The sequence below is a fragment of the Prionailurus bengalensis genome, chromosome E2 (genome assembly GCF_016509475.1).
Source record: "Prionailurus bengalensis isolate Pbe53 chromosome E2, Fcat_Pben_1.1_paternal_pri, whole genome shotgun sequence".
Classification (NCBI taxonomy): domain Eukaryota; kingdom Metazoa; phylum Chordata; class Mammalia; order Carnivora; family Felidae; genus Prionailurus; species Prionailurus bengalensis.
In genome coordinates this window covers 60356777-60380965 of record NC_057352.1, presented here as the reverse complement: position 1 = coordinate 60380965, position 24189 = coordinate 60356777, and the positions used below count along the sequence as shown (strand labels likewise).

Here is a 24189-nt window from a genome sequence, read left to right as displayed (position 1 = left end):
GTATGATTTCTGTTCTTTTCAATTTGTTAACGGTGTGTTTTCTGGCCCAGAATATGGTCTGTCATGGTGAGTGTTCTGTGTGAGCTTGAGAAGAATGTGTATTCTGACCCTTGTTGGATGAAGTAGTCTGTAGATGGCCGTTATATCCAGTTGATTGATGGTGTTGTTGAGTTCGGCTCTGTCCTTGTGGATTTTTGCTGCTGTGTCCAGTTTTGAGACAGGGGCGTTGAATTTTCTAGCTGTGATAGCAGATGTCTCTTTTCTCCTTGCAATTCTGTTAATTTTTGCCTCACGTAGTTTGATGTTCTGTTGTCGGGTGTGTCCATGTTAAGAACTGTTATGCCTCGTTAGAGAACTGACCCCGTTATGCTTACGTAATGGCAGTTTAAGTCCCGGGTGACTTTCCTTGTTTTGAAGTCTGCTCTGTCTGAAATGTAGTTACTCCTACTTTTCTTTGATGAGCTGTCAGCTAATCGAAGCTCATTAGTTCTCCTTGTGTTTACTTTTCGTCTGCAGGTGTCTTTATGTTTAAAGTGGGTTACTTGTGGACAGCACATAGCTGGGTCTTGTGTTTTGATCTACTCTGACAACCTCTGTCATTTAGTTGGTGTATTTAGAACATTAACGTTGAAAATGATTATTGATATATTAGATTAATATCTACTGTATTTGTTACTGTTTTCTATTTGTTGCCCTTATTCCTTGTTCTTCTGTTTGTCTTTGACTTTTGTTGTTTTTTTGTAGTTTTAATGGAGCATAAGATCCCAGTTTTTCTCCTTTCTTAGCATCAGTTATTTTTTTGCTACTTTTAGTGGCTTGCATTGACAGCTAGCTAATCTGAGTCCAATTTCAGATAACATTGTACCACTTCGTGAGTAGTGTGGATACCTTGAAATAGCAAAATAGTCCTAATTCCTTCTGTCGGCCCCTCCCTGTATGACTGCTGTCTTTCATTTCACTGACACCTACTCATGCGTGAGAACGTGTGTGTGTGCGTGTGTGTGTGTGTGTGTAGTGAGGGACACACAGTCAAATACATTAGTGCTCCTGTTGTGAACAAATTGTTACTCGTTAGATCAGTGAAGAATAAGAAAAATGAAATGTTTTTATTTTGACTTCACTAATTCCTTCATTTGTCTTCCTTTCTTCACGTAGATTCGAGTTTTTGACCCATATATATATATATATGTATTTTTTTTTTTTCTCTAAAAGACTTTAACATTTCTTGCGAGGCAGGTCTACTGGGCCAGGTCCCTTAAGTTTGGTTCGTTGGAGAAAATTTTCTTTCTCCTTTACTTTTGAAGGCTGATTTTGCGGAGCACAGAGTTCTCTCCCTGCTTTGAATATTTCTGTCCACTCTTCTTGCTGGCTCGGTTTCTGAGCAGGAGTTGGATGTAATTCTTACCTTTGTTTCTCGATAGGTAAGGCGTACTGTCCTGCGGCTTCTTCCCGGATTTTTCCTTTGTCTTTGGTTTTCTGTAACTTGAAAACGACACGTCTAGGTATCGTTTCCTGGCACCCGTCCTGCTCAGTGTTCTCCGACCTTCCTGCATCTGTAGTTTGATGTCAGAGTTTAGTTTGGGGAAATTCTCCTTGTTTCCTGTTTTTCTTCCATTCCTCTGTCTTCTCTTTCTGGCAGTGCCGCTGTGCTTCTGTTACACCTTGTAGCGTGAGTGGCCCACGGTCCTCGGATGTCCTGTTCTGTTTTTTGTTGTTTTTTTCCCCCCCAGGCTTACTTCTCCTTGGTCTTTGGTTTTTGAGCTCTGTGTTGCCGTGTCCTGTGGCTCCAGGCTCTTAAACATGTCCAGCCTGCTCGCGAGCCCCTTGGAGGCATGCTCGGTGGCCTTTGTTTCTGTCGCTGGTTTGATCTCTCTTTGTGGTTCTTTCTCAGGATTTCCGTCTCGCTCCTGACCTTGCCCACCTATCCTGCTTGCTGTCTACTTCAGCTGTTGCAGCCCTTAGCGCATTAATCACAGCTGGTAAATTCCTGGTCTCATAATTCCGGCACCCCTGTCTGCTTCTGGTGCTTGCTGGGAACCTTCAGACTGTGCTTTTTGCCTTTTGGGGTGCTTTGTGTTTCTCACTAGCAGGACGTGATGGGCCGGTTAGAAGAAACTGCTGTCCGTAGGTCGGGCCTGTGGCTGTGAGGCGCCGGAAGGGGCCCTCTCCGGCCCTGTGGTGAGGTCAGTATCCTTTGTGGAGCCCGGGCTGCTGCTCACTGCACAGGCCCGCCGCTTCTTGGGCGGGCCGGCGGGCCCAGAGGGAGTTTGGAGTTTGGGAGTTGGATTTCCTCCAGGTCGACTCGGCTCTGATCATAATCCCGCAGGGTACGGGTGGGCTCCCCTTAGCTGGGTTTCCCTGAAGGCAGGCCTCGTTCAGGCACACTTCACAGTGGTCCCTCCTCCCCTTCCTTGCCAGGAGCACGAGGGGATGTGTCTGGGATGTTTCCCACGGGAACCCGCTCGAACTCCTGGGAGTACATCTCACAGTACCGTGGGGGCCCTGTCACTGGGTCGCGCTGGGCGTTTTCACTCTCTGAGCTGCTGCCCTGCGTCTCTGGCAGTTTGTCCAGGCTTTCCCGTCAAGCTCTGGTTCCTGCAGTTTCTGCTCATGAGCTTCTGCTTCTGGAAGTGTGACTTCCTGTATGCACCTGTCTGTCCCTAATTCGGGGGCCACCAGTTTGATCTGCGTCCCTCCCTTTGTGGGGGTCTAAGAGGAGTTGTTGACTTTCCCGGTTACTTGTTGGGACACACTGGTGACTTCCAAGTCCCTTGCATGCCAAGCCAGAACTCAGAAGTCCCTTCTATTGGTTATTTATTGATACGTATTTTTTTATATCAGTTTTAATGAGATAGAATCATGTTCAATAAAATGCCTGCCTTTTAGGTGGACGGTTAGAGGAGTTTCAGGTAATACGCACGCCCGTGTAACCACTACCACACCCGGGACAGACAAGGTGATCCTCACTCCAGGAAGTTCTCTCCTGCCCGCTTGCCGTCATTCCCCTTGTAATCTTTGGCCCCAGGCAGCTGCTGTCATCAGCATAGATTGATTTTGCCTGTTTAAGAATCTCCTACGTAGAAGCAGAATCATACAGTACGTGCCCTTCTGATGGCGCTTCTGTCGAGCGTGACGTTTACGAGACCTGTGCGTACCGTGTGTTTCCTGCTTGTTGCCGACAGTCCTTCATCATGAGAATGTACCGCACTTTTACTCTATCCCCCCGTTGAAGCATCTCTTTGCTGCTTCCGGTTTTTTGACAGTGATGAATAAAACTTCTCTAAACGTGTGTGTGTGTGTGTGTGTGTGTGTGTGTGTGTGTCTTTCTGTGCCCTTGTGTTGTCACATCTGAGTCAGTATCTGGTGTCCCGTTGCTGGGCTGTGTGCCAGGAGCGTCTCACGGTGTGAGGAACAGTCCCTTGGTCGTGCTGTCTTACACCTGCTCGGCTTCGGTCCCGCCGTTTGCTTAGGGCCGCTGGCGGTGTTCGGCACGGGACACGCTGAGCTTTGGGCCTGTTGACCGAAGACCGATGAGCGATGTACTCGCCGTCTCTTTCTGTTTTTATTGGCCATCCGTGTGTCTTCTCTTTCCTGTTTTTATTTCAATATTCTGTCACAGTCTTTTGCCTATAATTTTATTGGATTTATTTTACTCATGAGATAGTAAGAATTCTTTGTTTTCTGGACGCAAGTCATTGGTCAGGTGCGTGTTTGCAGAAATCTGCCTCCCCTTTGTCACTTGCTGTTTGATTGTACAGTGGTTTGTTTTGAAGAGCTGAGGTTTGCTGTCTTAATGGAGTCCGGTTTCTGTGTCCAAGTCCCTGCTGTCTCTGAGAAATCCTCACTCCAAGGTCGTGGGGCCTGGCTGTCCACATTTACAACAGCTAGCTGGACTCGGGATGGCCTTGGTAGCCTGTGGTCCAATTAAATTGTACTCAGTAAGTGCTTGTGAAACACAAGTTGGTGTAAAAAGTGCTCTCTCTCTCTCTCTTTTTTTTTTTTTTCCATTTTAGGGCAACAGGAGGCCCTTCAGGTCGGAGTGGACATCGGATGGTAGCCTGGAAGAGACAGTTAATACTTTTCGGTGGCTTCCATGAGACTACAAGGTTGGTACCGATAGGAGGGCCTCTCTGTTTCCTGAAGCAGAAAAGAGTGGGTTTTTTGTGGGAAGAACCATTCTGAATGCTCCTGGAAAATGCTGCCCATCCCCCAAAACCAGAGCCAGCTTCACGGATATGCAGCCGAGGCAGCCTTGAAATTCTCAATAGTTACTGAACCAGGGGCTCTGTGTTTTTATTTTACGCCATGCCCTGCAAATGGTATGGCCAGACCTACCTACCACAGGATTCTCAGCCTGGCACAGAATCCCCCAGGGGGCTGGTTAAAACTCTGATTTCCGAGCCCCACCCTCTGGTGGCTGACTCAGTAGGCCTGGGACAGGGTCTGCAAATTCGCAGGTGATGGTGCTGTGGCTGGCCAGGGGGCCCGCAGTGAGAGCCTGCATTCTGCAGTGGTATCTAAAAAGGGGCCTGCAGTGCGCCCCTGTGTTGTGGCTGCATTGCTACGAGCTGCCACGTTCGTATATCCCATGTGTATGCGCTCCAGGTCGGGCCAGCAGGTTCCCTGATGGTTGAGAGCCTGTCGTCCACATGATAGCCTCTGGAACGTCCTTAGTTCGGTCCCGAGAAACAAGACGCGTGGTGACAGGTTAGTGTGCCTGTCACCATCCTAATATGGTACTGTGTTGTGTCGACATGCGTCTGGGCTGTTGTCATGCCTGGTGAAGGCCATTCCTCTGAGTGGACCCCACGTGGAGGAGGGTGGATAGGGGTGTCTCTCTGGCCGTGTTTTACGCTTCCCTCTCCTAATCCTTCAAGAAATAATCAGTTTATTAGTTGTCATGGCACCGCTAACAGTTTTGTCACATTGTGGGTCCATTTGCACAATTTTTTTCTGATAATTCCTGGCTCCTAAAGAAGTCGTTGTACGTGGATACAAAGGGGGAGGTGAGTTAGGCCGAGTCTTGTTGTTTCTCATACCCCTCTCACCCTGGTCTTAGTTGAGGCGTTGTGGTGTAGATTTGGCTCAATTAAAGTTGCAGTTTTTCTTTGTGAAGAAAGGTATTTCATTAATTGACAAGGGGACATCAATTCTTACATGCTTTAGGAGAGGATTTTGAAAGCACAGTTGAAGTTAAACAGGGATGATTCTGTGTTGTTAAAGGTGTAACTCGGGTGTAATGGCACTTTGATAGTATGTCTCAAAGACCATACTGTTGGCAGGCAGGTCGTGGTCCCACGTCCCGGACGAGGAAACCAGGTGAACGAATGCCCAGTGGATTGTGGCCTCCACGAAAGATCACTCATTTCCAGGGGGCCGCTTCCCGCCCTGCACGTGTTCGGTTGATTATAGCCATTTTGGATGAGGAAGCCCCGGCTGTTTTTAAAAGTTTATTCCTAAGGGATTGTTACCTATCACTTAGCCTTCACACTTTTTTTTTTTTTTTTTTTTTTTTTTTTAAACAGCCCCAAAACGGTTGGGGAGACCAATACAGGCCTTGCTCCTTGGAACTCATAGGTTACGGTGTATGTGCCGCTGGAGCAGGCACGGGTTATAAAGTGGATCACGTTGTACGATGGTTGTGATTTGCAGCTTTTCCAAAATCAGAACTGTTCTCAAAGTATTACCTGTTAATCTTGCTTAAAATTATGAAGGTTTCAAACACACAGGACAACAGGAGATACAAGTAAAGAAACCTTCTATATTAAACAAGTTAGTTGGGCTTTTTGAAACCAAATAACGGTTGATATTCATGTGCGGGATAGAATTTTTTTACTGCACACCTGCAGTGTGAAATCCGAGGAGACGGGAGAATGTAACGAAGTCTTCTTAGAACTGAACACCTCCAAGTTCCTCAGTTCATGTTCGAAAAGCCATCCTACAGAAGGCACATCTCTGGGTGCCAGTCAGGGAGGCCACCCTGCAGGCGACTGGTCCCGTGTCCCACGCTGTGCGCAGCGTTCAAGTGAGCGGCGCAGCAAACCGGCCTTGTGCTGGCCCTTCCGTGTGCTGGCTGCAGGGGGCCGGACTTGGGTTAGCTCTAGTAGGAGAGACAAAACTGCTCAGACTGTGGTAGAATTTCCCACCTGAAGCCTGGCTGTCTGTTTTGAGTACCTGGGGAGCACCTCTTCCTCTTCCCGTGTAATTCTGACCCGAGGCCCCTTGGCTTTGCCCCGGCTGTCCGTGAATTGGTACCAGGAGGCGGCATTCCCCCCTCGACTCGGGCCGGGCTGCTGCCGCCCCACGCACGGGGCCCCTTCTCGAGGCCCTCTGCATTTGACTCCTTCGCAACTTAAGTCCCAGGGCCGCGTGCCCCCTTGCCGCTGTCCCTCTGCGGGGCGCCAGGGCCATGCCTCTGGCTTGTCAGTCTCCGCAATGCTCAGCTCAGCTCGGCTCGGCTCCCTGCCCGGCTCGGGGTCTCTTCACGGCCCTGACCCAGCTGCAGGAATCTCCGTTCTGAGGATTCACTTGAACCTCTAATTCATGAGTTTAAGCTTATACGCATGGTAACCTGATGCCATTATTTGTGAGACTGTGGTTTTGTAAGCTGTGTAAGGAAGCATCACTTCCAGATTAGAAAGGCTTTCAGATCCAGGCAAATTAATGAATTTCTGTAAGCTAGCGTTATCTCTAGTTTCCAGATACAAACTCACATCTGCCTCCAGCCCTTTCGTGTGGATTTCAACTTTCAACTGGGAACTTGTTTCAGGTGGTACAAAGTTTACCTCGAAGCTAATCAGGTTCACATTTTAATGTTACTGCCTTTTTGTGTCACCATGTTATAACCAGAGATTACATCTACTACAATGACGTGTACGCCTTTGACCTGGACACGTTCACGTGGAGTAGGCTGTGCCCTTCGGGGACTGGGCCCACCCCCAGATCAGGCTGCCAGATGTCTGTCACTCCCCAGGGCAGCATTGTCATCTACGGGGGCTACTCGAAGCAGGTAAGATGCGGCGTGGATGGAAGTAGACATACTGTGTTGTATCGCCCTTTTCACTGTCACCAAGAACGAAAACTTCCAAACAGGATTGCATGTTGGCTCAATAGAAACACTTTTTATTAGAGTAGAAATGGATGTGTATCAATCTCCCCCGTGAACATGTCAAGATTTTTGCAGCCGTGTTATGTTCTAACCCATATGCCCTGAAAACGCAGGACTGTGAATAATTCCGTATTGGGATGAGCCGCGTGGGGTGGGGGAGGGTCTTGATTCCTAACCACAGACCCCAAGTGCTATGGGGGGGGGGGGGCTCATGTTTCTTCCAGCCGCACAGACACGCAGAAGAGTAAATGTTCTTGCACACCTGTCTGGGCGCCCTACACCAGGGTGACTCCTGCTGGCTCTGGGGTGTGTCGTCCACGCAGGGGCCACTCGCAGCGGCTGCAGCCTCCAGGCGGCACCGCTCCAGCTTGCACGCGTCAGCGAGCCCCAGAGGGATAAGGTCGTGTCTCACTGCAGGCTCTTTCTTAGCCTTCGTATTTTGAAATTTTCTGCGATGTGACTTAAGAGTCAGCGAGCACTTACTGTACCCCCACCTGGATTCTTCTGCAGTCCATGCTCTGCCGTCTCTGCTTCTGTGGTCGTTCACATCTGTGCTGCTCTCCACCCATATTTCTGGGCGTGTTTTAGAGAAAAGCACAGGCATCGCTTCGGCCTGCGTTCGAGATCCGTCCCCGTTGCGTGTTTTAGCTGCTTTCGCTTCTTGGCGCCCAGCAGTTTTCCACTAGGACACCCCGGTTGGTTTCTCTAATTTCTGCTTGCAGACCCAGGGCTGTTTTTAGTTTCTGACCGTTATGAACAAAGCTGCGATGCGCATTCTCGTGCAGGTCGCCGTATGGCTCTACGTTCTCATTTCTCAGGCAGGGACCCAGGAGTGGTTCTGCTTGGGTCCCAGGGTGCAGCGTCACACCCCGTCCCGCAGTGGTTGCCCCACACCCTTGCCAGCCCTTGATCCCACCAGAGTTTTTTATTCTTGGCCTTGCTGGTGGATGTGTGGGGTCTCATTGTGATTTAAAAAAATAATCATCTTCATTTATTTTTGAGACTGAGCACGAGTTGGGGAGGGGCAGGGAGAGGGGGAGAGAGAGCACCCCAGGCAGGCTCCGTGCTGTCAGCATAGAACCTGACGCGGGGCTCGATCCCACAGACTGTGAGATCATGACCTGAGCTATCCCCTAGTTTTCATTTCCTGAGATTCAGGCTGCTCCCCACAATGTGGCCCATACGGAGCCTCTCTGGCCTTAGGGCATCCAGGGCACATGTCCAGTCCCGGGACAGCGGGATTGTGGGCTTTGTTTTCCAGAAGGAAACTAGCTCTCTGTCTCCAGTGAATACATGCCCGTGGCTGAGAGGAAAAGAAGCGTGTGTGTGTGTGTGTGTCTCCTGGTTCTGTCTGCCGGGAGGGCCCGGAGGTAAAGGCGCCTGGCAGCCGTGAGCCCTGCCGGTGCCCAGATCTTGGCTTCTGACCCCACCTCTGGGGACGGGACCCGGGGCTCCTTGGGGAAATGGCTGAGTCTGGGGCTGGGGGTGTACAGGGCGAGGCTGGAGCATTTTGTCCAACCGGAGGAAGCGCTTATGGGAAACCCTCACCGATGGGGTGCGTCAGAGGGACAGAGGAGCCGCTGGAAGGGTTTCCGATGGCCAAGGCTGGAACCAGGTTCCAGCAACCAAGTGAGTAAAGTGGATTGGATTGTAGCTCACGGTATGACATCAGAGTCCGTGAGTCTGTACGTTTAGATGCAAATGATTGAAAGCATAAATAGATGGGGGAAAAGGGACAAGTCCCTGTGCAGAGTTCCACATAAATTGCGTAGCCACTCTGCCCTTGAGCTCTGGAGTATGACTCCCCACCGTACGTGGGGCTGTGCAGAGTGATGTCCTTCCAGGGAGGACTGTGGAGAGCTGGGCGGGGGTGGGGGGCGGTGACCTGACAGCCCTGTGGGCAAGGTCAGCAGCAGTGATAAGTCACAGTGACAACATGCACCCCCGGTGTGATGGGTGAGAAGGGGCCACAACCCAGAGGCCCATGTCCAGTCGTGAGAGAAGGTCAGACAAGTGTCCGTAGAGGGACAGCTGACCTGCACCTCACAGCCGCTGAAGGTCATCAGAGGGCGGGGCCTTGGAACAGAGAAGGGACACTGGGGGAAACCGAGGAGATCTTAATACACTGTGGACTTCCATTAATAGGGCTTAATCAGCATTTCATCCTCAATTAGCGGCAGATGTAACACACGGAGGGCGTTATTAGTAGGGAAACTGGGCGCTCAATTTGTCTGTAAATGTAAAACTCACCTGAAATTCAAATTTGTTAGAAATAGGGAGTTAAAGTGTAGATACAAAGATGAAATTCACATTACCAAGCCCTCCCCGCAGGAAAGCCATTTTGCTGCACAGTTTTCCAGACACTGTAACCTGTAGGTAGGCGCAGGTGCCGCGTGAGCCCCGCAGGGCACTGCCGCAGAGAGTCCGGGGCCGGCTGGCTTCTGCTTAGAGCGTTAATTCGGTTCTTGCAGTGAAGCCTGAGCACACAAATTGGAAGATGAGGGGGTCGGGGATGTGGGGGTTGCCGATGGAAGATGGCTTTGTTACGGCCTCCGGAGAAGTCCCCATGGGCTCCGGTACCCCCCCCCCCCCCCCGCCTAGACCAGGCTGGCTGCAGAGGCCATGGACTCGCCGGCAACAGAGTGCTGGAATGTTCCTGGCAGGATGGCAGTCTTTAGGACGGTGGGTTTTTTAATTTAAAATCTATTCTGAACAGTTAATAACTGACACCAACATTTTTTACTCCGTCTGCTCGTTGAGGTCAGAATTGACCTGGCCGTGGTTCATACTTTCTTTGAAGCTGCTGCAAAGGAAGGCTCCCGAGCCCTCCCCTGCCCCACCCGGCCTCCCAGCGAGAAGCGAGACCACCAGCCTGAGGGGACCGTGTGGGGCATTGTGGGTGGCGCCTGGCCAGTTCTTACGAGACTCCCGGTTCCTTCTGCAGAGAGTCAAGAAGGACGTGGACAGAGGCACGCAGCATTCCGACATGTTCCTGCTGCAGCCTGTGGATGGAAGGGAAGGTGCGTACGCTGGGTGGAGGGTGGGTCCCGGCTGCCAGTGGTCTGCGGGGTCCTGCCCGAAAGCCTTGCCTGCCCCGTGGCTGGGGGATGGGGAAGAGAGGGTGGCGACAGGCCCCTGCACACTGGGCTGGGGTGTGGGTGTGTCCTCGCCTGAGCAGGCAGACCAGGCGTTCTGTGAAGAACCCTCGGTGACCGTCTGCACAGCAGGGACAGCCGGAACATTCACCCTCTGGGGTGGTTGGGACGGCCTGACCTAAAAGCACAAGCCAGGAGCTGGTGTCGAGCCAGGAGCCCCCCTGCTTGAGAGGGCGGGAGCCACTAGTTCCCTTGTGCTCGCCCAAGAGCACGCGGCTGCTAGGGTGTGGGCTTTGGGAAGGGTTTCACGGGTCCGGGAAAGTGAGAAAGTGAGGCGACGAGCGGGCTGGGCCAGACCCAGAAGATCGGGTCTGGTGCGCGGTCTGCTCCGGGCCCTGCAGCGGGGCCTCCCCTCCCTGTGAGGCCGCCGTCCACTGTGGAAGGACGGGACCGCTCCGCGTGACCCTAGCCTTCGCTAAGCCGGGCACTTCTCAGGAAGCCAGCCACACCACCCTGCGGTGACCGAGGAGGGCGCCTGCCTTTTCCCCAGCGGGAACCGAGGTCTGGTGCTGAGAAGTAACTTGCCCGGTTTACATGAGTGAACTGGAGCCGGAACCTACTGTGTTCCCGGCGGTGGGACCCCGCGGCTCAGCCCCTGCATCCGGCGTTGGGCCCGGATGGGCCCGGTGGGCTGACACACGCTTGAGCCTGTGTCCTGCAACCCAGGAAAGTATCTTCCCTGACTGTGTGCAGGGCCTTCGGGAGGTTTTCCTCCTCTCTTTCCTTCAAGCAGTAAAATGCTGGCCGTGACGGGTTGATCTTTTGGGCCAGCAGTGGGTGCCCCCCGACCCCCGGGCTGTGTGCTGAGGAACAACCGCTGGCCCACCATGGCCATTTGTCGCTTCTGTTAAGCTTTTCTTAAACGTTCACCGTAGGAAAAATCACCTAGGAAAAGACGCGGCGGGAGGACGTTCCCCCACGCTTCACACTAGGTCACGTCTTGAGGGTTTTACCATGTGAATCTGGCAGATGCCGAGAGAGGAGCGCGGTGTGGAGGTCTCCTGGGGAGAGCTGGGGCATCTGCGCCTCTGAGCAGCGACCCTGGGACAGCGGTCCTCACTGCGGGGAGGGCACGGCGTGAGGGTCTCCTGGCACGCGCCCCGTGCGCCAAGCTGGGAAGCGCTCGGCGGAGGTGGTGTCAGCGGGGCCCTGGGGACACCGCGCAGGACCTTCGGGGGAAGGGTCAACCTCTGGGGCGCGTCGAACCGTGTCAGGTTTCTGCAGAGGGATCAAAATCCGTAAACTCGGTGCGCTTTTGCCTGCAGCCCTGTGTTTCCACTCGTGTGCTGGTCACCGGAGGCCGGGGGACACTGGGGGTGCCCGTGGCCAGGGCTCGCTTACCCCGTGTCCCCTCTCTGACAGGCAAGTGGGGATGGACGCGTATTAACCCTGCGGGAGCCAAGCCCACCCCGAGGTCTGGCTTTTCGGTGGCCGTGACCCCGAATCATCAGACGCTGCTGTTCGGGGGCGTGTGTGACGAGGAAGAGGAGGAGAGCCTGGAGGGGGACTTCCTCAATGACCTGCACTTCTATGACGCCACCAGGAACCGCTGGTTTGCGGGGCAGCTGAAGGTAGGGCCGTGCTCCCGAGCACGTGCCAGGGCGGTCGTACGTCAGACACGCAGCCCTGTCGTGCTCCCCACCGCCCCACCTCCCCGTCCCTCTGTGGGGCTCCCCGGGAGCTCTCAGTGTCTTTGCCGTCATTGTGGGCAGGGGCAGGCCGTCGGGCACTGGGGTCCCCCTGGGACTTCAGGTCTAGAGGAGTTGTTGGCGCCAGGGGCCTTGAGGCCTCAGGAGGTGGTCCACTCGGCCAGAGACCCCTCCCTGGTTGGAGAGCTTTGGCGCCTCCGCTGGGGATCAGGCAGACGTGCGGCTGGGGTCTGGACTCGTGGCCCCCCCGCCCTTTGCCCTGAGGGGTCCCACCAGGTAGAGACTCTGTGCCCGCAGCCTGAACGGGCAGAGTAGGGCAGGGGGCTTCCGCCACGTCGCCCTCGCACCCCACGTCGCTCGAGGACGCTGCCCGCTGACCACCGGCCGCCCCTGAGGTGCACGGCCTTGCTTTTTCCGACAGGGACCTAAGTCAGAGAAGAGGAAACGGAGGAGGGGCGGAAAAGCAGAGCCCGAAGGTGCCGACAAGCAGGAGCGTGGGGGGGCCGGTGCCCAGGAGCCCCTGGAGGTGGTCAGAGAGGTGGTCGCAGAGGACGGGACCGTGGTCACCATTAAACAGGTTCTTGCCGCCCCGGTCCCGGCGGGACAGCCACAGTCCGGGGAGGAGGACAGCCCCGACGAAGCCGGTGGCCCCGTGGTGGAGCCCGGTCCCCGCTCCAACGCCATGCTGGCCGTGAAGCACGGGCGGCTCTACCTGTACGGGGGCATGTTTGAGGCAGGTGACCGCCAGGTCACCCTCGGTGACCTGTACTGCCTGGATCTCCACAAGATGCAGGAGTGGACGGCCTTGGTGGAGGCAGACCCAGGTGAGCTGGGGTGGAGAGGAGATGCTCCGCAGGTTGGGGTGGGAGCCCCACGAAAGCGGCTCCGTCCCATCTGTCCACGAGGGCCCACTCAGATCTGCCCTGTGCCACGGAGCCTGCAGTGAGCAAGACCCACGTGCCCTCACCCGTGGCCACTCCCGGAGGGTGGGCCCTGGTCCCGGCGAGGCGCCCCCTCCTGCATACGTCCGCCCCTGCTCTGGGAGCTGAGGGGGCGGCTGCTTGCTTTGCGCGGGGGGCGGGGGGGCTCAGGCCCGTTCTGGTGCTTCTCGGGGGTGCGTCGTAGCAAAACCGATCTCACAGAGCCTCCTCGTCCAACGTCCACAGCCTCTGTGAACACGCGACGGCAGACCAGGCGTCTGGGGGGACACCTTCCGGGGGAACCTCCAGGCCGCCTCTGCTCTGACCCGCACTGCTCGGTCCCTCGCGTCCACGTTGTACACGGGTGGCTGCTGGATGCCAGCCACCACTCCTTTCTTGGCCACTGGACACTGAACAGAGCTTGAGTCCACGCTTTCAGAGAAAGGCGCTGCGTGGCCCTGTGAGGTTCCTTAGTTTTCCAGGGAGGCTAGGTTAGAGCAGGGGCTGCAGGGTGAGACCGGGGGGTGGGTCTTGTACCTTTGCCTCTGCTCTCCGTCCCCTCCCTCACCTCTGCTCTCCTTCGTCCCCCCCTCGCCTCTGCTCTCCATCCTCTCCCCTCACCTCTGCTCTCCGTCGTCTCCCCTCACCTCTGCTCTCCGTCGTCTCCCCTCGCCTCTGCTCTCCATCCTCTCCCCTCCCCTCTGCTCTCAGTTCTCTCCCCTCGCCTCTGCTCTCCTTCGTCCCCCCCTCGCCTCTGCTCTCAGTCTCCCCTCGCCTCTGCTCCCCATCCTCTCCCCTCCCCTCTGCGTCCTCTCCCCTTGCCTCCCCTCTGTCAGCCTCCCCTCGCCTCTGCTCTCCGTCGTCTCCCCTCGCCTCTGCTCAGAACTGGAGAAAACAACGCGTTTCCTTCTGGTGTCCAGAGGTACTGGGGTATAGGCTCACTTTGACAGCATGATTATTTAAAAAAAAAATTTTTTTTTTTTAATGTTTATTTTGTTTTTGAGACAGAAATAGCGTGAGCAGAGGAGGGGCAAAGAGACACAGAATCCAAAGCAGGCTCCAGGCTACTAGCTGTCGGCACAGAGCCTGATGTGGGGCTTAAACTCACGAGCGTGAGATCATGACCTGAGCCAAAGTCGGACGCTCGACCGACTGCGCCCCCCAGGCGCCCCAGGGTGCGCTTCTTGATGAGAGGCTGGAAACTCCCTGCACTGACGTTTTGAACGTTCGCTTTTGATTTAAAGGAGCTCAGGAGTGGCTGGAGGAGACGGAGTCAGAAGAAGACAGTGACGAGGACACCGAGGGCAGAAGTGACGAGGAGGACAGTGGCGACAGCGGTGGGGAGGCTGGGGGTGAGTGTGGTGCGCATGCCGGCGCCGGGCGGCAGGAGACCCACGGCAGAGCAGCTCCGGAGCCAAGCACCCCCTGCCGGACCTAGAGCTCAGGGGTCGCTTTGCTCCCAAAGCCCCGATTTTTGCTGGTAATGAGAGACTTTCATGCTTCAGTAAAGTTCTATTAAAACGTGGCTTTACTTCGTAGACGCCCTCTCAAGGCGAGCCTAAGTTTTTGCGAGAACATTTGTATTTCGAGTACGTTTGGGCCGTGCCGGGTCGCTTTTTTGATTGAAGAGCGCACTCGCGACATGGTTTTGTAACTCCTGTGTTCACCCCGTCAGCCAGTGAGCTGTGGCCTCTGCGGCTGCCTGCCCGCCCCGCCTGCCTCCCCCTCTTCCCCACGGAAGAGCCCACGACCCTCGGTGGCACCTGCCCGGCTCGCCCTGGATGACGCTGGGCGCCACGCCCAGGCCATTGCCGTCTGAAGACGGGGAGTGCCCCCCGCGCTGCAGGGCATCCTGCGTGGTGTGGCTCCTTCCGCGGTGTTGGCGTGGGCCGTGACGACGTAGAGGAAAGCTGCGGCAGGGGCGGTGTCGTGGAGGGCGAGGTCCCTGCGCTGCCGGCGGTGCCGTGAATACGAGGCAGAGAGGTGCCTTATGCTTTGCGGGCGATCTCCCTTCCGCCGGACAAGGAGCCGGGGGTTTCCCGCGTGGCAGTGCATCGTCAGGCCGGAGGCCCCCGCTGTGATTTCCGGAAGTTCTCGGTCGCAGCCCACCGGCCACCTTTCCACGCTTCGTGTCTCTGCCCGACTCTGAAGTAAAGCTCCTGTCAGCTCTGTGGCTGTCGTGCCACCGGCTTTGCTCGGGGGTCTGTGAGCCCACGGACCCGACTCAGAGCCGCTCCGTTAGCGTTTCCTGGGAAGAGGTGGTGGGGCCACCCCTGCTCCTTTCCTGGTCAGCCCCCAGGTTGTCCTCGGCAAAGTGACCAGAGGAGGGGAAGCCAGAGGGAGGGACCCCGCTGTCTGCACGCGGTGTCGCCATCCAGCGCCTCTGGAGCGGGAGTCCGTCGCGGGGGAGGCCTGCGGACTGCTCGCACGCCGTCTGGGGCCTGCTCCAGGGTTGATGGCCAGAGACCAGGTTTCATTGGTGTAACTGGGGTCAGATGTTAGGCTTTGAATTCATACTTGGTGCATTTTTTTATCTTCAATAGTTGCAGTAATGAGAAGGTAGTATTTTAGTGTGTAGTAACAGGATCAGCATCCCGTTTGTGTCCTGGACCAGGCCATCCTGTTCATTGCTGGGACGCTCACAGACCAGTGTGGGAATGCCCCGGGTGGCGGAGCAGGGCCCGTCCTAGCAAGGCTTTCGTGGAAGGAGGAGGGCTGACGTGCCCCAGCAGCAGCCCCTCGCCCCACCTCGCCTCCTCGTGGTGCCTGGTGCGACCACTCTCGTCGGACTTGCACGCTGCTGTGTAGCAGGACCCGCCAGGGTGTGCTCTCACCAGCAGCTCAGAAATGGGAAGCCTGCCTCTGGGGGGTGCCCACCGGAGCCCCAGCCATCGGAGAGAGGCCAGTGTGGCTGTCGGGCAGCACAGCACCCCTTGGCCAACGGGGGCTGGGTTTGCTAGAAAAGCTGGCACTCTGGCTCTGGTGGCATATCGCTGGCACCCCTCTTGGCTGCCGGGGCAGTCTGGGCCTTCCTTGGATACTCTGGGTGGAATCTAGTCGGAAGATTCTCAGGCAGGGCTGGCGGAACGCCATGGCTGGTGCGCGGACCTCCCGGGTCCTCCCGGGGCCCACGCTGCCCGCTCCTGCGACGTGCCCTCCAGCCCCCACCGTGCAGCTGCTGCTCTCCTGGCCGCTGCGTTAGGAGGAGGTTGTCGGAAGGGCTTGCCGGCTCTGCCTCAGGTTTCTGTTTCAGAGGCCGGTGTCTCATCCTCCTGGTTGAGGTGACACGGCAGGTTTGAGGGAAGAGGATGTTTTTGAATCCAACAGATTTCCCGAAGAAGAAACTCCTTATACAGACAAGTCTGTTTTGCTGTCGTGTCCGTAGGGTTGTTGCTAGAAGCTCGGTTTGAGTTCACACGGGTAAACAGCTGCTTTCGCCTCTGCTGCCTCCTTGCTGTGATGGAGACACCAGGTAAGGTGCACCTTAGATGTTGAGCAGCAGGAGAGGCAAAGAATGCGTTCTAGGGCCGCGAGAGCCCCCCCAGGAGCGGGACCCAGCACACCCCAGTTCTCTGTTGGTGACTGGTGTGCCCAGCTGGATGTTCTGGACCCCTGAGGGCCACCACGGGCACGAGTGGCCCGTCTGAAGCCGGGGGCCTCCATTGCCGGTGGTGCTGGAGCCGGAACAGCTGGAAACGGCTGTATTCGGGTCAGCGAGGGCCCCGCGATCGTACACCTGTATTGTCTGCTCCTCGATGGGCTGAGCTGTTGGTAAGCCCCGCACCACCCACCCCCTTCTCAGGCTGCGTCAGCTGGCCTTCCCCGCCCCCCCCGCCCGACTTGGCAGAGCTGCGTGAGCGGGGTCAGTGGGGGTTTGAGTGTGAGTAGTTTTCCATGTCCCCAAGTCCCAGGAGTGGTGGCGGCGCTCTGGGTCCTGCTGCCAGAGCGTAGTTGGTCAGAGGTGGGAGGTTTGTGGCCTTGGGTTGAATTGAACAAAAACCAAGGAAACCACCAATTAAGCCCGGAAATCCTCATCATTCAAAGCGCTTTCTGTTTGTTTCTAAAAGGCGCAGTAGTGGTATTTATTGCAGTTTAACATGTTGTGGGTTTTTTGTTCTGTTTTGCTTTTTGTTTGTTTGTAAACCAAGTCGTACAAGCGAGGAGTCAGTGGCCGGCTGACAGGTTCATCGAAGGGCCAGAGGCTGGCCAGGCCCTGCCGGTGACAGATGATCTCCGCAGGGCCGTCCCTTGGGGCTAGAGGGACCCTCAGGCAGCCCCCCTGGGGAGGTGAGGCTCGAGCTCAGGTTCAGAGCAGGTGACACAAGTGAGGTCACACTTGGGAACCAGCCCCCCCAAGTGTGCTGGGGTGAGGAGGTGGTGACACGGTGTTGAGCGGGGGCTGCAGAGGGGGCAGCCGCTCCCTAGCACGGGGGAGGGGGTGGTTGGCTTCGGCTCGAGGGAGCGTGAGGTTCGTCTGTCCACTGCTAAGTTGCATGAGCACTGAAGGGGCTTTCTAGTAACTGCCCTTTTCCTGGATGTTTGAAAGCGGGAAGCAAGCTGTGTGCAGGCCTTTGGTCACCAGAGACCAGTGTTGTCTTACTTGGCCCAGGGAGCTCCTGAGTCGTAGGCCACAGGCACCTTCGTTGTTGTCTTGGGAGAGAGCTTTAGCAGTGCCGGGTTCCAGCTGGGTCTGGTCACCCACCGGCGGTGTGACCGCAGTGTGACCACGGTGTCCCGTGGGCAGCCGAGGCACCAACCAGCCCAGCCAGGGGCCAAGGATGTAAGCCATCCGCGCGTGGGGAGCGCCGCGGGCGCATCCGGTGCTGGGCCTGGTTTGCTGGTGTCGAGCGGGTGTGGGGCCGGGGCCTGTCGTCGTCCTCTGGACCGGACCTGAGCTGGGGTGTGGAGCTCAGGAGCCCTGTGCCTGAGTGTGGGGGCGGGCCTGGGAAGGCCCAGGTGTGTGTGTGTGGGGGGGGATCCGGGGGTGGGGGAAACTCCAGTAGGAAAGAAAGGCCGGGAAGCTCCCCACAAGAAGCGTGGATGTTGAAGGTTAAGAAAATCAAAACAGGTGGGACAAAACTATGCCGTGAGGCCCCTGGGGACTAGCACAGGGGAGGGGGGGGCGCTGGGGGCAGGGCGGGCTCGGGGAGGTGGGGCTGCGCTCCGCCCCTGCCCACAGCGCTCTCCCGCCAGAGCTCCGCCCCGAGCGGGATTTGCGTTTATCCATCTCAGAGTTTGGGCAGGAGAAGGACCCCGTGATAAAGACCCTGGCTTGTGAGGAGACGATGCAGAGAACCCACAGTTGTCAAACGATGATGTTTATTACTAAAAGGAGCAAAATGTTTTCAAACCTGGACAGCGGCCCTTGCTTTCAGAGAGCGAAATACAGAATAGTGGTAGGACTCAAACTGTTACATTCATTAAAGAAAAGTATTGAATTTTCATCTTGTAAGGAACCAAGCTATTTTTTCCAGCTAAAAGATAAAATGGCGAGGTAACATTTTTAGCTGCTTCGTCAGTAAGAAGAATCAGAACATAGTCGACATTCCCTTTTCGTCAATGCACAAATGATTGCACTGTGTTAACAAACAGTTGACATGCACCAGGGGAGAAGGTGGAAAAAAGAAAATGCAGATCGAGACCGGTTTCGGTTAGAACTCGCAAAAAGGCATCTGTGTCAGGGTCAGCGGCCTGCTGTCTGGCGTGAGGGCCGGGTTTCACACGCTGCTCACCCGGGCGGTGAGGGCGGTATTTCTGTCAGGCTACATTACACCGGGTGGGCTTTCTTTGGACGTGGCGAATGGGGCACGTAGGCAGGGTCGGCCGGAGAGGACGGTGGGGTTCAGCTGAGTGCACGGGACGCACCAGCGGCTCAGCGCTCACGGGCGCGCGCCGAGGGCCGGCCACCAGCAGCGGGTGCAGGGGCGGGAGAAGCAGGCCACGCCGCCCTGGTGGTGGCAGTGACCGTGCTGGCCAGCGCAGGGCCCGCTCGGGGGTCGTGGGTCGCGCCCGCAGACCGGTCTCCTCCCTGAACCTGCCCCCCGCGGGGCAGCCCGGGCCGGGTGGACCGGAGAGCAGCCCCCTTCCTGCCCTTTCCCGCCTTCCACAGGCCGCTGGCGGGCGTGCCTGTCCCTGAGCCGCGCTCGGCTGCGTGGTGCGCCCCGCGGGAGCCGATCGTGGTTGGGGAGGGAGACGCGGTTGAGGAGCGTCTGGTGGAAGGCCCTTCGTCTGCGACGTGTGTCCTCACGCGGGAAGCAGTGGGAGACGGGAACTCCGATCTTAAGGGACTAGCAGTCCTCACGCGTGCTCGAGCAGCTCGGGTGCCCATCTCTGTCCGACCTTCGATGCAGGCGTGGGGTGAGTCGCCGCGGCAGGTGCTACCGGCAAGGTGGAGGGGAGTGAGGGCCCGGCCGGGACCCGTCTCGCCATCCCCTGGGGCCTCCTGCCTCTCTGGGTTGGGGCTGCCGCGGTCCTCGCGGCACCAGCTGGAGGCCGCGCGGCCAGAGGCCCGCACGCGCGTCTGTGGGGGCGGCGGGGAGGGCGTGCGCACACACGGCGGCGGGGGGCGTGTTAGGGGCGGACGGAGATGAGGTAGGTGTGAGGTGTGCCGCTCCCTGCCGTCCCCGAAGCCCCAGGCGCGGGCCGCCGCACCCAGACGCGCCTTGGACTGCTCGCGGCCACACGTCGATCTGCCCCTCCTGGCAGGGCTGCCTGCCCCTCTGAGGCCGAGGAACAGGCTGGAACGTGTCTGCCCACGTGTGCGTCAGGCCCCCTCCACGTGGGTTCTCGGGCAGAGGCGCCCTCGGTTCCTGGCTCGCAGCCTCCGGTGGTGAGAGCACGCGGCCATCCCGCAGCGAGGTGCTTTTGCGCCCTTGGGGGCTTTCACGGTCTGAGCGCCACCCGAGTGCCGTCGTCTCCCGCGTGCAGCGCCTCCGGGTGCCCGCGCGCCCCCTGCCCTCTTCCGCAGCCTTCCGGTGACGGCCACCTGCGCTTCCCACAGCTTTCAGACCGTCCCGGCGTATGGGAACGTGGTAAAAATACGGCTTCGCTGTTTTGTTTTTCAACAAAGGCAACTGCACTTTTTCTTGCTTTTAAGGCTGAATTAGCGACACTTCTCAGGGACAGATCTTGAGGACACTTGGGGACGGGTCATTTTTCTAGTCTTTGCTTACGGACGGTATCGCGTGACACACGGTTCCCCGGGCAGGGAACAAAACTAAGAGACACCTTGGTTTTCCGACAAGAGCACTTCCCCCTTCTTCCCGTTTCTTGTCTGGAATCACTTTTACGCTTTACTGACACGAGCGGGTCCCGTCCAGGCAAGACCCAGTGGAAACGCGAGACATCGTCGGCGGTCCTCAGTGCCGTCCGTTAATTGTAGGGTCGGCAGCACGTGCAGCTACGGACATAGAGGCCTTAAGATCTAGTAGGCACCTTTAAGTTTCTGAGACCGAAGGCAAGAAAACCCGGAAGACGAGACCTCTTTGAGCCGGAGAAAGAGGGATTACTGATGCCGAGTGGAGGCCGGCCCTCCCCTCCCCTCCCCTCCGTCTTGAGAGGTGTCGTCCTGTGCGTGTGGGGGCGAAGCGAGCACCTCTCCCGGAGTTAGGCCGCTTTGGGCACCCGTCGTCCACCTACAGGTGTGAGATTCACCTCGGAAGGGACCCCTGCCCGCAGCGGCAGCACTGGTGCGGAGTCGGGGGGAGATGAGAGCAAGGTGGCCGAGATCCCAAACCGAAAAACGCGAACACCACTTTATTTCCGTTAGTCCCCCAGATGTTCATCTAGGTCAAGCCCGTGATGCGTCTGCTCGGGGCCCTCGGTCACGTCATCTGGCTTTAAGTGGGGCGGCCGTGGAACCTACCGTCCAGGCCGGGACTTGTGGACGGTACGAGAGGGAGCATTTGTAGGGCCAGGTTGGGACGTCAGGGGTTGGGTGCCCTGGGCCCCCAGCCTGGCACCGAGGGGCGTCCGGGGACAGGGGGGCCCGGCCCGTGCTCTTCCTGCCCCGCTGGGGAGCCCGTCATCCTACAGGGTACGTGTTTGCCCAGCGCCTGTGTGGCAGTTGCAACACAGGAGTTCGTGGTCTGGTAAACGTGGTTGTGGACTTCTCGGGAGAGTGGTTTTGGCAGCAGGCGTCGCACTGCCGTGGCTACCTGCAGGTTTTCCACGTCGACGTCCTCTTTGCAAGTTCCCGGGCTCGTGTGTCACATCCCTGCTCTGTGTCTTTAGGAATCCTGGGTGCTGTGGATCAGGGAGCTTGGAAGAATGGATCGTTCTTCACGTGCCCGACGTCACCCGAGCGCTTCGGGCATCGAGCACGTGCCCAGAAGCACAAGTAACCCAGTGTGCGAGTTTCCTCACGTTGGTGAAGGCGGACTGTGGGCACAGACCAGTCGCCTGAGGACCCTGGGGCGGGGGGTGGGGCGGAGGGTGTGAGTGCAGGTTTCCCAGCCTCGGGAGGGCAGCGCGAGGGGGGTGTGGAGCGGTGCCTCTCGCCCCACCTACCCACAGGCCCTGGCTCAGCATCCCTGGCAACTCCATCTCTCTGCCTCTGGCTTTCACGTCCAGAGCGTGGAAGCAGCTGCCAGGGGAGGAAAGGACTCTCACGAGGTGGCTCCGGGACTAATTAAAACTTGTCACTTTGTACCCCCCTGGGGGCCAGCCCTGACCCACACGTCCCTCGTGGCCTGGTGTTGCTGTGGGTGCACGTCCACCGGGAGCGCACGGGAGGAGGTCGGCTGCTCTGGCCCTGGCCCGGGACTGGCACAGCCACTGGGAAAAGCTGGGCCTCTGGGCCGGTAGGACGAGCCCAGCCCGCCGGGTGAGCAGGAGCACTCCCTCGTGCTGAGCTGTCCCGCTGCTTAATCGGCTTCTAGACTCTCTCAGACCCAGAGCGGTGGTCTCGGTGGGATCCGCTGGGATACCCCGGGTGTGCAGTCTGGTTTTCACACCTGTGGAAGCAGGGACCGGACATGAGGGGACACAAGCCAGTCACCTGTGCGGGAGCCCCTGGGCATGAAACCAATGTTGCTTTCACTGGGCCACACACACTTCCCTAATCTCCTCCCGGGGCGGCACGTGCGTGTGTAACCTGCGGTCCGAGGTACCGTTTGGTGTCGTGCAGTTACCAGAACGTACAAAAGGCTGTGGTCTTTACGAAGAGGTGCAAACAGTTAGAAAACACATGTCCCACATGGAGGGTTCTGAGCTGCAAGGAGCAGGAATCTTTATTTGGTTCACTTCAGGTCTGCAGCAACCACTCGATATTAAAAAAGAACGGAGAGTAAGATGTACAAAAGATGTAATATCCCTTTAGAAAGTAACGTTACCAGAAACGCATTTCTTACGGACCCTCCCTCTCCTGTGCCCCACTCCCCAAAAAGACCCCAAACTAAGCCAAACTGTGAGAAGAAATGGGGAGAGAGAGTGTAGAACGGAAAAATAAAACTGGATTTTACCGGAACATGCTCTAATCTTTAGTTTATTTCTGGTTAAAAATATAGCAATCCAGTGCAGTGTAGTAAAGAAATCTGCTTGAAAGGTAGCAGAGAAACAGCTAAACATAAGCAAAGCAAGGCAGAGTCCATAGCCGGGCTGTGCCCAGGACGGCTGTGGAAGCTCACGGTCAGGGCCGTCCCGGGCGTGAGCGCAGGGGCCGGGGTATGGACGTGGCCATGCCCCACAGACACGTCCATACGCCCTGGCCGGGGCTGGCTCCAGCGCTAGGACCACGGGGCGCCCGCACATTCTGGAACCTTGTTCTCTCGTTTGGATGATGGTGCAACATTGGTCGAGAAGGCAGAGTTGTGTCTTTTGGGGGAGAGGGGGCAGCAGCGAGTGCTCAGGTGTTTTGAAGCCACTGGGTTTCACCCACATTCCTGTCCTGGGCCCAGACCAGCTCCGGAGTATGAACGAGGCATCTGGAAAGAGTGTGCATATCTGTGGGGGAAGTGGAGGCCGGCACAGGACAAAGACGTGAAAACCCATGTGCCCCGGGGACCGCGAGAGGGAATGATGTCGCCCCGGGCCAGGTCACTGCCACGGACGTCTGACAGGGACAGGGGAGCCGGGACACACATCCTGCATGCCAAGTGGAGAAAGGCCACACACTCGGAGCCGGGCGTGGCAGCTAGGTGGCCCCACGGCACTCCCTGCCCTCTGTCCGTCCGCACCACTGCCGCTGGGGATGTGGGACGGAGGGGGGAGTGGTGGGGGAGGGGGCAGACCGTGGGGAAGGAGGACCTTGCTTTCAGACTCCATGGGGAGCGGCGGCAGATCCCTGCTGCCTCAGGTACGCGGCACAGACTCAAAACAGGAAGCGGCCTCGGCTGCTGCCTGCTGGGAAGGCGCGCCCACTCCCCCCCCCCCCCCCCCCCCCCCCCCGGCCCCACGTCCCTACTTGTCACCCGCTATTCCAGGACCCGGGGGAGCGGCGCAGGTAACAGACTTCCCGCATTCAGCCTCACAGCACAGCTGGACGCGCTGGGGTCTTCCTCCGGCCGCCTCCTTTTCCAGTCCCAGATGGGGTGTGATGGCGGCGAGGACGGTGACCGTTTTGTTTTTTGGCCGTTGATGTGCCGGGTCCCTTTCCTTCCACACCAAGCTGGAGGGTCGGCGTGCTGGCCTCCTTCTGCCATGCCACACAGCATCGTGTCATACAAGCAAAGAATTGTGGCTAAAATCCAAAAAACATTACCCAGAAAAAAAGGCAAACTGTGAGTAATACCCAATCACATTGTTCTGTGAAAAGTCTCAGAAGTGGTCGTCCGGCCGTCTGAGTTCCCATCCTTTCCTCTCTGTCGTTTTTGTTTGTTTTTTTTTTAACGTCCCCCTTTTGTACGTCGACCGCTGGTTTTGCTCACGCGACGTCTCCTCAGATGAAAAAGTTAATAAACAAGATGGCGACTCCGATGTTGAGCAAGATCACCATGGCCACCAGGATGGGGGCCGAGCCCTGCAACAGGACAGGAGAGGTGAGCCCGCGCCCAGCCTGCCCCTGCCCCCCCAAACCAGGAGCTCCCAGAGGACGACCGAAGTCCGGGAGAGGGGCCTCCTGCTCCCCGGGCTGCAGCGACTGGGCCCGGGATGCCCGGTGCCGACCTCCCTCCCAGCACGCCAGGTCGCTTTAAGTCAGCGTCCCCACACCGGTATTAACCTTCGTACCCAGCCCCGCAACTGGGACCAGAGAACACCGGCCCGGGAGTTCAGATGCGGCCCACCCAGGACGGCCCCAGCATTCAGCCCGAGAGCCCACACCACCCGGCAACGTCCGAGCCCTCGAGTGATCCTTTAAGCACACGCTCCTCAGCAAGCGCCTCCTTCCCCGTCGCCGCTCAAGCTCTGTGCTAAGTGTT

General features: G+C 57.3%; 2 protein-coding genes across 3 annotated transcripts in view; one reads left to right on the top strand and one right to left on the bottom strand.

The window, feature by feature from the left end:
* KLHDC4 (kelch domain containing 4) overlaps positions 1–14370 on the top strand; it is a 49999-nt gene extending 35629 nt beyond the window's left edge. For both annotated transcript variants that reach the window (XM_043599843.1, XM_043599844.1), the window contains 6 exons: positions 4014–4106; positions 6850–7009; positions 10053–10128; positions 11626–11834; positions 12334–12736; positions 14077–14370. In XM_043599843.1, coding sequence (XP_043455778.1) covers positions 4014–4106; positions 6850–7009; positions 10053–10128; positions 11626–11834; positions 12334–12736; positions 14077–14270 — 1135 coding nt within the window. In that variant the 3' untranslated portion in view covers positions 14271–14370. The remainder of the gene's footprint in view (positions 1–4013; positions 4107–6849; positions 7010–10052; positions 10129–11625; positions 11835–12333; positions 12737–14076) is intronic.
* Positions 14371–22298: 7928 nt separating this feature from the next.
* Positions 22299–24189, bottom strand: part of JPH3 (junctophilin 3) — a 77184-nt gene continuing 75293 nt past the window's right edge. The window contains exon 5 of the mRNA XM_043599841.1: positions 22299–23789. Within this exon, the coding sequence (XP_043455776.1) occupies positions 23709–23789 (81 nt within the window). The 3' untranslated portion in view covers positions 22299–23708. The remainder of the gene's footprint in view (positions 23790–24189) is intronic.